General features: G+C 50.4%; 1 protein-coding gene across 50 annotated transcripts in view; it reads right to left on the bottom strand.

The window, feature by feature from the left end:
- Positions 1-1,931: 1,931 nt before the first annotated feature.
- The window catches only part of ATG13 (autophagy related 13), a 59,503-nt gene continuing 49,246 nt past the window's right edge, over positions 1,932-12,188 (bottom strand). For 11 of the 50 annotated variants that reach the window (XM_001111856.5, XM_015114363.3, XM_015114364.3 and 8 more), the window contains 7 exons: positions 11,757-11,867; positions 11,205-11,341; positions 8,527-8,641; positions 7,859-7,936; positions 7,523-7,639; positions 6,897-7,025; positions 1,932-4,191 (listed from right to left, as the gene is read on the bottom strand). In XM_001111856.5, coding sequence (XP_001111856.1) covers positions 4,114-4,191; positions 6,897-7,025; positions 7,523-7,639; positions 7,859-7,936; positions 8,527-8,641; positions 11,205-11,341; positions 11,757-11,867 — 765 coding nt within the window. In that variant the 3' untranslated portion in view covers positions 1,932-4,113. The remainder of the gene's footprint in view (positions 4,192-6,896; positions 7,026-7,522; positions 7,640-7,858; positions 7,937-8,526; positions 8,642-11,204; positions 11,342-11,756; positions 11,868-12,188) is intronic. The other 39 variants (XM_077963038.1, XM_001111708.5, XM_077963042.1 and 36 more) reach the window with 13 other exon arrangements.

The following is a 12,188-nucleotide window of genomic DNA, read 5'->3' on the forward strand; positions in this document are numbered from 1 at the left end:
CCCTCCCTTCCTGCCCACCCCTCGGCCTGAGGCCAGGCTGTTTCCCCTGCCATGCCCACACAGAGGCTGTGACAGATCCAGTTCTCCTATCCTCTTCAGCAGGTTTTGCTTTGCTTTAAAGGTTAAGATGGTTATTTACTGCATTTTTTTTTTTTTTTTTTTTGAGAAGTTTGTTGGTGGGAGAGTAGGCCGGAATTTCACCTCCCACAGTGGTCAGGTTCCAGGTGTGTCTGCTGCTTGCTTGCTAATGGCAATCAGGAGGCTACAGCAGCCCCAGCTGGGCCTGGTTTTTCTCCTCCTTGCTTGTCTGGGCTGGGGGAGCAGCGCCAGAGCTGCAGCATCAGGCTGTGGTTACAAACATTGGGCCTGAGCCCCAGGAAGCAAGTCCCATTCCACAATGCTGGCCTTCCTCCAGGCACTGGGGGCCTCCTCTCTCTCTGGATCTGCTCAGCTAGAGCTGGGTGACTGCAACAGAGAGGCAGTGACCCAGGGAAACAGGAGCCAGGAAACTGTTTACTTGGGTTGGGCTCCTGGCAGGGCCTCTGCTGAGTGACTCAAATGCCCATTTACCAAGGCCTTAGCAACGCTGGCCGCCGGGGTTGGAGTGTAGGGAGATGCTTTAAAGAGGTAGGACACCATTGCTGGGCATGGGGCAACTGAGAACTTTGTTATTGGAGATTCCTGGTTGAAGGGCAAACACCAGGAACAGACTTTTCATCACTTCTGACTCAGGTATTGGGCAACTGTCCTGGTTGGCCACATGGTCAGTGTCACCTGGTTTACTAATAATCAGGAGTTCCCGGCTCCAGGAATAGGCTGGATTTGGACTTTTCTAACCAGCACCCCCCCCTTTCTTTTTTTTTGAGATGGAGTCTCGCTCTGTCGCCCAGGCTGGGCTGCAGTGGCCGGATCTCAGCTCACTGCAAGCTCCGCCTCCCGGGTTTACACCATTCTCCTGCCTCAGCCTCCCGAGTAGCTGGGACTATAGGCGCCCGCCACCTCGCCCAGCTAGTTTTTTTGCATTTTTAGTAGAGACGGGGTTTCACCGTGTTCACCAGGATGGTCTCGATCTCCTGACCTCGTGATCCACCCGTCTCGGCCTCCCAAAGTGCTGGGATTACAGGCTTGAGCCACCGCGCCCAGCTTAACCAGCCCTTTTTAATCCTGGGCCCGGCCTCAGCCTGAAGGCGGGTGGGACAGCAACCCAGACAGCAGCTGTCCAGTTCTTGTCAGTTCTCTTTTGCCTCTAGAACCATGTCTACCTCTGGGACCTTGGCTCCACTAATCAGCTCCCTCCCCCAACTATGGGCACAAACTAGGAGAATTAGGAGGCGGGGCTGGCCCTGGCCAGGTTGAGAGGCCTGCAGCCCCACCCCCAGGAGCCAGACAGGACACATCCCCCCGGGGGGCTCTTCTACTCTTCCTGGCTCCTCAGGGACTGCCAGTCAGATCAAGGCAGCTAACACACTTGCATGGACCTTTAAATTCCTGCTACTTCTCTTCTGCTAGCTCAGCCACAAATCCCCCGGATGGCCTGAGGAGCCCTGCACTCCCTGCCTCCCTCTGTTGTTTTTCTCTCCAGGGTGAGTTCTATTACGTAAGAGCAATAAAGAGCTGATGACAGTGGCCTACATTTTATGGAGATTTTACTATGGGTGTATTTTAAATGCATTCTCTAACTGAATATTCAAATACAAGCCCCTGACAGGGGACTAGGGAAAGAGAAATTCTAAGAAGTTTCCTGACCCGGGAAACCCCAGGGTGTACAGCCGCTAAGTGGCCACACCCGACTCAAAATGGGCTTGCCCAGACACTGAGGTCTTTCTGCACTTTCCAATGCACCACTCTCCCCTTTCCCAGACCTGCACTGGGGCAGGGGTGGGGAGGAAGGGGTTACGAGGTCTTCAGACAACCTGCAGGACAGGAGGCTGTAAAGTACAGAAAAAAATTTATTGGAAATCTCTTGAATACATTTTGAAGTGTAGCTCAGTATTTCCAAACAAAGTAGGTTGGAGGAGGAGGGACTCTGCTACCTGGAGACAGACAGCTGGTCCCAGCCTTTCCCGGGGGTGCTGCAGGAGTCAGTCTAGGGCTTATTCCTTTTATGGTAGGGCTGAGGGGCAAGGGCCGGCCTTAACAGTTGCTTTACTTCTCCCAGGCTCAGCCCAAAGTTATGGCTGAGACTCTTCACAGATGGAGCATTGCTGAAAGGCTGCTGCCACCTGCAGAGGCCAAAGATTGCTGCCTGGGACAATGGCTAGTAGGCCTTTCCATGCAAGGCCTTGGAAAGAGAGCAGTGGCTGAAATGTGGGGGCATTAATAACTTACCAGGGGCCTTCCCCCTTCTCAAAGCTGGGGCCTTGGCGATACACCTGGGCCTGGGTTCAGCAAGCCACGCGTGTGCTCTGAGCCAAAGATAGGAGGGCCAGTTGGCTGCTGCTGCTGCTGAGAACAGTTCTCTGTGGCGGCAGCAGCATGCAGAGCTCGGGTCCCCTCCAGAGCCTGCTCCAGTCCTCAGAGGTCAGCCTTGTAGGTGAGAACAGTGTCACATGCAGTTTACTAACAAGCAGTTGAGAGCCACCTGGTCCACTGAAGCACAGCTGCTGCCAGTGAGTGCCCCAGGTGGGTCAGGAGGAATGGAGTAAGCCTATATCTCCTTGGCCAGGACTACCAGCGAGGCTGGGAAAGGACAGATGGTAGGTGGGTGAGGCTAGACACTGGACTTATTCAAGTAACAATACCTGAAGGGTTAAGTCAATCATACGCCCAGCTTTGGTTTCTCAACCAGGAGCCAATCCAGCTGGTAAATCCCAGGGCAGTGTACAGACCCTGGGTTAGAGGGAGGTGTAGCTAGGCCCAAGCAGAAGAAGGAAAAGCTCCACAGGACAGCCCCAGGGACCAGGAACAAGTACTCCAGCAGTCGGGGGAACACACACAACATCCCCTAACCACTACATGTGGCCATCACATTTAGCACCCAGGACTTCCTGGGCTGCCAGAATGGAGTCAGTCACTCTGCAGAAGCTGTGGGAGATGTAAGGCTCTCACCAGGAATACGCAGCTGTCCAAGGTAAAGCCTGTAGTCAGTTCCAGTGCAGCCACGCTGGGAGGTGACTTTGCCCCTGGCCAGCCCTCTTCTTGGATCTCGCCGTCTGTATGGTGGGAAGGAAGATCCTCGCAGCAGCAGCCCGGATTCTCAGGAACCTCCAGAAGAGGAGGTCTCTGTCCCAGGAAGAGCCCTCCACCTTCTCCAATGAAAAACAACTCACCTCAAACATCTGTTCTCTATAAAATATCTGGTTTCTCTGAAAGTAATAAATATTTACCGTGTTCTATAACCAAGGAGCAGCAACGGGGGAAAAAGAGGAAAAGAACTTTGCTGTGACTCCAAGTGACAAAATCCTAGAGATTCAGGGTTCCATTTTTATCTCCCATGGAGCTGAGGACCTGAGCACGGGCAGCCACCAGGGCTGCTCAGACCCTCCCAACCTTCAGGGGTGGGAGTGGCTGGTTTTGGAGTTCTCATCCTGGGCAAGCAGCCCTGTCATACTGCCAGAAGTACAGGCATTGGGGCAAGAGAGGGAGGAAGAGAGGAAGAAGATAGAAGGAAGTAGAGGACAATGAAGAGAGCCAACGGACTCCTTCCTTCTTCCTCCTGGCACTGTCTCCTTCCTCTTTCTGCCTCCACACCAATCTCTTGGCCACCAGCTGGAATGTCAAATAGTGGATGGTAACAGCAGGCAGGGAAGGGGCCAGCTGCAAGGCAGGCCCAGGCAGGAGGCTGGCAGCAGGAGGAACAGGATGACATCCTTGGGAAGCAGTTGGTGATGGGCGGGGCACACAGATGGCCCTGCTGAGGGCTTTTTTGTAGGAAGGGTCTTCCCATCTCCAAGGCTAGCATGTGAGTCTTCTCCAACTGGGCACTGGGCTTGACTGCCACCACGGAGTCTCCAGGAGGTCCAAGAGTAGGGACTTCTGGGTCCCCATGAGAGAAGCCAGCCTCCCTTCCACCTGGCTCAGAGCAGGATGAGGGGTGGGAGCAGCTGAGGCATGGGAGGCTGCCTGTCCTCTGGGGCCACAAAAAGGGGGTGCTGCTGGGACTTGAGGATACTTTTACTGCAGGGTTTCCACAAAGGCATCAAACTCGCGGACATTCTTCTCATGCACAGCCAGCTTCTCTGGTAATGAGTCCTGTACCGGCAAGAGAAGGAAGAGCCATTTACTCAGGCAGGGCCTTGAAGAGGCAGCTAGCCCAGTCCCCAAAAGGGGAGGAAGCAAGCAAGACAAAGTTCAGCCCTAGCTGGGCCGAGCAGGTGGGAGAACGCAGGGCAGCTGCGTAGGCACAGGGTGGGGAAGGGTATATGCATCAGGGCTTTGCAGGGGCTGGAGGGTTAATGGAATGGCCTTGGGAGTCCAAGTGGGTCACACACTTAATGAAGGAGAAAAGGACCACAAGAGTGAGATGATCCAGAAATTAAACATGAAATATCCCTGGCACAGATCTGACTGACACGAGAATAAAACACGAAGTGTACAGCTCTACAAATTAAACAGAGTTTACAAAAGATTTCTTCACACCCTTTGCTGGGCATCAGGACCCCCTGGGGAACATGAACCAGGTGGCCCCGCTATACTCCCGAGATTCTGACACAGCAGCAGGTCTGTGGTAAGGCCTAGGAATCTGTATTTTTTTTTTTTTTGAGACAGAGTCTTGCTCTGTCACCCAGGCTGGAGTGCAGTGGTGCCATCTCAGCTCACTGCAACCTCTGCCTCCTGAGTTCAAGCAGTTCTCTGCCTCAGTCTCCCGAGTAGCTGGGATTACAGGCGCCCGCCACCACGCCCAGCTTATTTTTTGTATTTTTAGGAGAGATGGGGTTTCACCATGTTGGCCAGGCGGGTCTTGAACTGATGTTGTGATCCACCTGCCTCGGCCTCCCAAAGTGCTGGGATTACAGGCATGAGTCATTGCACCTGGCCAGAATCTGTTGTCTTTACACCAGCTGAGGAAGGGGTGAGTTAGAGGAGGTTGAGAGAGAATGGTAAAGAGAGCAGCAGAGGAAAACAGAACTGTGAAAAGTTTAACTGTCCTAGAGTATCAACTATTAATAAAAATGTGTGTCTACTGATGACTAAATGAACAGAAGCTACATCTGCAGTTTCACCATCACAATTTCCTGACAGTAGGGGTTTAAACATGACCACAAGGCAGTCTGGAGAGTCTCTTGCCTCGGAGCTTATAATGTGGCCTGAACACACCAAGAGCTGAGGGTGGTTTGGGTGCAGCTTCCTGAAAGGAGAGGGAGGCCTCAGAACTGGCTATGGCTGTGGCATCAGTTGAGAGAACTGGAGCCACACTTTCTTCCAAGTGCACGTCATGATAGGGGGGAGTTCGGTGATTAAAAGGCTAAATTGAGGAGCCAGATCCTCTAAGATCAAACAAAGCTTTGTTTTGCCTGGGTCTGTGTGACCATGAGCAAGCTAATCGTTGTTGGTTTTCTCATCTGTAAACTGGGATGAGAAAATTTACCTCTTACGACTGTTGAAGATTCATGTAAAACACTAAGAAAAATGCCTGGCACTCAAAAAGCCTTGATTTTTATTTTTATTTTTTTCAGACAGAGTCTCACTCTGTCACCCAGGCTAGAGGCAGTGGCACAAACATGGCTCACTTCATCATTGACCTCCCCAGCTCAAGCAATCCTCCTGCCTCCACCTCCCGGGCAGCTGGGACTACAGATGCGTGCCACCATGCCCAGCTGATTTTTTGTACCTTTTGCAGAGACAGGGTTTCACCATGTTGCTCAGACTGGTCTTAAACTCCTGAGTTCAAGTGAAGGCCTCAGTTGCTTCAGCCTCCCAAAGTGCTGAGATTACAGGCATGAGCCACTGTGCCTGGCCCCAAAAGCCTTGGCAATAATAATTATTACTGTATTTATTCATTTTTTTCTGAGATGGAGTCTCACTCTGTCACCTGGGTTGGAGTGCAGTGGTGCAATCTTGGCTCACTGCAACCCCCACCTCCTGAGTTCAAGCGATTCTCCTGCCTCTACCTCCTGAGTGGCTGGGATTACAGGTGCCCGCCACCATGCCTGGCTAATTTTTGTATTGTTAGTAGAGACAGGGTTTCATCATGTTGACCAGGCTGGTCTCAAACTCCTGACCTTGTGATCTGCCTGCCTTGGCTTCCCAAAGCGCTGGGATTACAGGCGTCAGCCACCGCGTCTGGCTATTACTGTATTGTTATTATTGGGCATGCTTTTCTCCTTAAAGCAAATCCAGGGCAGCTACCATAGGATCTTAGTATCTATTTAGGAGGTGTTCATTCCACCTCAAAGAGGGCTATCTCCTGGCATGGGGCACCCAAAGTTTGTGGCTTGTGCAGGGCACTCTTCTGCCCCTCAGAGGCAGGAAGAGGAAATGCCCTAAGCAGAGATGGGGTCATTATGGTCAGTATCAGGACATCTGGCCAAGTGTGAGAACTGCTAGATGATGGAGTGAGCTCTCTGAGGAAAGGGCAAAAACAGACACTCAGGACCTCACGATCTCCTCTGCCCAGTACCACTGGCATCTCCCTGGAAAGCTAAATAGCTAATGCAAGGGCTGTCAGAGCAACTTGGCCTAGTAGCATCTGCAAGGAGAAGACGTCAGGCACAGAACAACAGGAGCATGTAAGTAACGCTGAGAATGTGCAGAGAAAGGAGGAACCAAGCTCAAGCAAATTCCAGATAATGACTGCTGGGCACAATGCAAATCTCAAGTGTGATCAAAAGATAATGGTCTAAGTATGTCTCTTTTCTACTACAGGGAAGACAGAAGGTGGTAGGCCTCCTAGGCCTGTGGCAAAGGAATGACCATCAAATAAAGATGCACTGTGGTAGAGGAAGGCTTTTCCATACCAAGTCTTCAGCCATGGACTGTGCTCCAATATCTATGGAGAGGCTGCTCAGCTGAGGGGGGTTCTGAAACTCCCGATAGAAGGTCCCCAGGTCCATCGGAAGAATGTCATCTTTAGAAAAAGCTGGTTTCTTCAAAAACAAGACACACTCAGTTTAGCTTGCCTTGAACCACAGAGGAGATAAGCTATGAACAAGTCTTTCCTTCTAGCAATTATCAAAGAAAAGGTTCTTCTGGGCTTATCTTAGGGAGCGAAATCTTTACACTTTTCTCTTCCAGACTGTTTACTTCTAATGCTGGTAATAATATTCCTTTTCACTAGTTAAGTTTATGTCCCCTTTCTTCAAACTCTTTGCCTAGGCACGAATAGGACCTAAGTGGATATCAGTGGAAAATCTCCATTTACAGTTGAATTTGATTATGAATTTTAACCAAAGGCATGACACAAAATGCCTTGTTGTTTATTGGCCTCCAAAATATCTCCCCAGACCGGGCTCCACCGGTCCATCCCTTCTGTCTATACCAGCACATCTGATCCCTATGAAGGAAATCTGGATCAAGTCCACTAGGTGCTTCTAGGTCTAGTTCCCCGGGACAGCAAAGGTCAAGGAAGGTGATGGCGACTTACAAAGTCTATCATAACAAAGTCATCATGGGTATTGCCACTGCTGCCCCCGCTGGAGCCATCTGAGTGCAGGCTGCCCTGGAGAGGAGATTCAGTCTGTGGGGAATCTGGAGGATTCACCTGTTTCATAGCAAGGCAGGGTTAGGGCTGATGCTGTGACCCAGATTCAAGTTACTGTAAACAATCTGAAAATTCTGGGAAGAACTTAATGCTGGCTACAAATCCATAAGCCAAGGGGCCATGGTTTACAGTCTGTGGGGGATTAGTGTGACTCTGGCCCAGGAATAACAATGACTACCGCACCATCTACCGGGAACTCGTAGTCAATGGTGGGCTCACCATCGGATCGGTATCCTCCAGCTCCAAATTCTTGGGAGCAAACATGGCAAAGGGTATATCCAAACTCGTCAGGGTCACCTGAAGAGACACAGGAGAAAAGCATTCATGCCTGCCCCTCCTGCAGTGTTCATGCTTCCTTCCAGGCTGCCAGAAGCCCAGAGGTCCAGCAAGTTCGCCCACCTATGCTGACCATGTTGCCCCTCAGGCTCCTGCCTTGTTAGAGGCTCCCCAAGCTCCCTCACCTCCCTGTCCCCCATCACATACACCCACAGCATAAACAAGGGTTGGGGTCCTGAGGACCCTGGGAATTCAGTGTTGCAAGCCTGCCCCATAGTCATGCAGTAACAATGTGCTTCACTGGCCCCGCTGAGGAGGAGCCTCCCAGTTCAATTCAAATAAGGCCGAGGCAATGACGCAGTGTTGTGTTTTTGTACTAAATGGTATCTAGGTCTAGTCTCCCTTTCTTGTAGGCGGACTTTAAAAGGTCACAGAACAATAGTTCTTAACTTATTCTGGAGGGGTAGCACAGGTTATTAATCCTCTTCACAGAAAAATTTACACACACATGCAGTTTTGAGATATTAATATTTCAGGTTAAGAAAACTGCCTGTGGGGCCTTACTCTAAGAACTCAGACATTCTCACAGGTGGCAGTGGCAGGAAAATCACCTGATTAATGGGTTTGTTGACAAAAGCCCCCACTTTTCGGACAAAGATGGTCTCCAAGACATCATGGGGGGAGGCCCGTCCCTCGCTGCTGTTTGATACAGTTTCAGTATCCTCACTGGAGAAGAAAGGTTAAGTTAGTACTCATTCTCAAACCACAGCAGGACAACTTAGTTCTCTATAAATCCACCATCTGATGGGGCTGTGGCCTAGGGCAGGAGTTGGCCCCCACTGGCCCATCAAGGGGAAATGGCATTATGTGGTCTGGCTGATGCCACTATTGCCCTGCCTTTTGAGTTGATTGCAGAGGGCTGCACTTCCTGGAACTACTAAAAGTTCTAGCTTTTCTTCTTCTTTAGTTCCAAACTTGATTCCTTAGCCTGCCAGAGCTCTCTTCGCCCTTGACAAATTGCCTGGGCTAAGGTTCTCTGGGCTCCCTGCCATGTTTCTTCCCCTCTCCTCGCCCCCAGTCATCCCTCCCTCAACTAAAGGTCTTTGAATGACACATTTACTTTGGCTGCTCCCACTCCCTCCTTCCCCAGCCCTTCAGACTGAAGCTGAGTCCTGCACAGGGGGGCCTAAGCAGCAGCAGTGGGGGCCCATGGCTGAGGCTGCCAAACCAGCAAGCAGCAAGGGTTAGGAAAAGTCCTCTGGCCAAAAACAGGGGTTCAAGGTGGGCAGAGGATTGTGTAGTCAAGTGGCCCCTGGGCTCCAGCCAACAGGGAGGACCTGTACTGTGCAAATTTTGAGCTCTTATGACCTCCATTTAAGAATTCTCACACAACAGGGGCCTCTGTCTTTACTCCTGGACATGTCCCAAGAGTCAAGGCTCAGAAAACTAGAGTGTAAAATGCCTTTAATCATCTAACAGAGGGAGAAAAGGGAGAGGATGGAAGTTTGAAAAGACAGGAATGACACAAATTATTTTTCCTGATGCATAGCACACACACAAAAAAACTTCCTAAAGGACTTCCTTCCCACTTTACCGTGGGAATAAAAAAAAAAAAAAAATCAGGAATTTCTATCATGAAAAAGTTCATTTAGAATGTGAGGAGGCAAAGTAATCTCATTATCTCTGGGGACTTCAAAATCAAGGGAGGGTAGGGCAGGTCAAAACAGCCCATGGCTCCCCAGGGAGAGTGAAAGCATCGTGGAAAGAAGGGGTGGGGCTCTGGAGTCAGAGAATCTGCTTGCCTCCTGCCCTGTGAGTTAAGTGAGCTCAGGCCAATCACTTAACCATTCTGAAGGTTTCCTGTCTTTAAAAAAAGCAGGCAGCCCGGACGCGGTGGCTCAAGCCTGTAATCCCAGCGCTTTGGGAGGCCGAGACGGGCGGATCACGAGGTCAGGAGATCGAGACCATCCTGGCTAACACGGTGAAACCCCGTGTCTACTAAAAAAAAAAAAATACAAAAAACTGGCCAGGTGAGGTGGCGGGCGCCTGTAGTCCCAGCTACTCAGGAGGCTGAGGCAGGAGAATGGCGTAAACCCGGGAGGCGGAGCTTGCAGTGAGCTGAGATCCGGTCACTGCACTCCAGCCTGGGCAACAGAGCGAGACTCCATCTCAAAAAAAAAAAAAAAAAAAAAAAAAAAAAAAAAAAAAGCAGGCAACAGTGGTAACTTCTGCAGGGTGGAAACGTAAGAACGTTCGCTTCCTATCTAATGTCTTCAGGATTTGAGTTCTATAGAATGTATCACTTCGGTAATCAGAAAACACAAAGCTTTACATTTTTTCACATGAGGAAAATAGTTGTTCCAAAGGCTCTCCACGAGGCTCTAACGCAGCAGAAAAACAAGATCAATCCCAACTATAGCACAGACATACTGTGGCCCAGACTTCAGGGCTATGGTCAACAACCTGTTCTGGTCCTTGGGGAATACTAAGGACTGACTCCAAGGATATAAATCTTGGGGTAAGAGAAAAACATCTGACAACCCCTTTACTAGATAAAGGTGACAAGAACTGAGCTCCTGCTGTTTCCTATTAGTACTGAAGTTCCAGGCCAGCTTCCTGACATCCCAGCAGATGTATCAGATTCTTATCAGGGAACTTCAAGGAGTCCACACTTTGTTTTTCTTTCTTTTTAAAAAATATATTTTTGAGGCTGGGCGTGGTGGCTCACGCCTGTAATCCACGCACTTTGGGAAGTCAAGGCGGGAGGATCACTGGAAGCCAGGAGTTCGAGACCAGCCTAGGTAACACGACGAGACCCCATCTCTACTAAAAATACAAAAATTAGCAAAGTGTGGTGGCATGCATCCATAATCCCAACTACTCAGGAGGCTGAGGCAGGAAAATCGCTTGACCCCAGGAGGTGGAGGGTGCACTGAGCCATGATTGTGCCACTGCACTTCAGCCTAGGCAACCGAGTGAGACTCTGTCTCAAAACAACAACAAAAAAAAGGAAAAATAAATTTTGTTGAGAGACAGAGTCTCCCTATACTGGCCAGGTTAATCTCAAAATCCTGGCCTCAAGCAGTCCTCCCACCTCAGCCTCCCCCAAAGTGCTGGGATTATAGGTACGAGCCACCACTCCTAGCCAGGAGCCCATGCTTTGGGCTCAAATGCCACGCCCCAGCTAGTGCTGAAAGTTACTTTCTACTGATACTAAATAAGCACATGTGTCAGGGAGCCCAGGCCCCTGGCCAGCCTTACCAGAGACAGAGCCAAAATGTGAACTCACCTACTAGAGGGTGTGGCAGCACAGTGGGTCCCGTCAGAAGGGGTGCAGGTTGCCAGTCTCTCCTGGTCAGCCTGGGCACCATGGACAGGCTGGTTGGAAGCAAGGGGTACCCCACCTTCCTTCCCAGGAACCATCAGCTTTGGGGAAAATGGAAAGAGACAGTGAATCATGGCATGCCAGGCAGGAGGGCAACCTCACATTCTAGCATGATAGTATCTGCTTTTGACTTTTCCATCACCAACGCTGCCACCAAGTGGGCAGTAATCCCTGGATCTTTATCCTCTCTGAAACTCAGTTAATGGAAGAAATGCACGGTAATGACTACAGACGAAAAAGGAAAGGGGGAAAAATCCTGGAAAAGCCTTTCCTTTCTGAACTCTAACAGGCACCTTCCTCTCAGAGAGTCACTTTAGGTCTCTGAAGTTACAAAAGAGCTTTGCTTCAGAATATAGCACTTAGAACATATCCCTCTTCCTAGACAGAGTCCTCAACTGCCTCCGGGCAGGGGAGGCAGCATTGGAAACCCATGATCCTCCCCATCTTTAAAGATACCTGGTGAGGGTGTGTAGCATTTAAGCCAGCAGCAAACACTACTGGATAAGCCAGGTCAGCTGATCCAACGCCCAGGGCAGCAGGCTGATAGGAAAGGCGAGAGCTTGAGAGCTAAGCAAGAGAAAAACAAAGAGAAGAGGAAAGACAAGGAAAAAATAGGCAATCCCAGAGCGTGACAAACAAGAGGGCTCAGCAGAGAGATGAGGAACGGCTCCCGCCCACATGCCCACAGTGCAGGGTCCTGACGTGATAGGGTTAGGGACATACCAGGCCATTATCAGAGGAGAAAACACAGACTTGTTTGTACTGGGACTGGGATTCCAAGCTGTGGAGCCTCCCAAAGGCCTCAAATAAGTTCCTTTCTCCCCGTTTTCCCAGGGGCTGAGCTAACTGTTTCAGTGCTAAGCCCAGCAGATGTGTAGAGCACAAGCC

The sequence above is a fragment of the Macaca mulatta genome, chromosome 14 (assembly GCF_049350105.2).
Source record: "Macaca mulatta isolate MMU2019108-1 chromosome 14, T2T-MMU8v2.0, whole genome shotgun sequence".
NCBI classification, from domain to species: Eukaryota; Metazoa; Chordata; class Mammalia; order Primates; family Cercopithecidae; genus Macaca; species Macaca mulatta.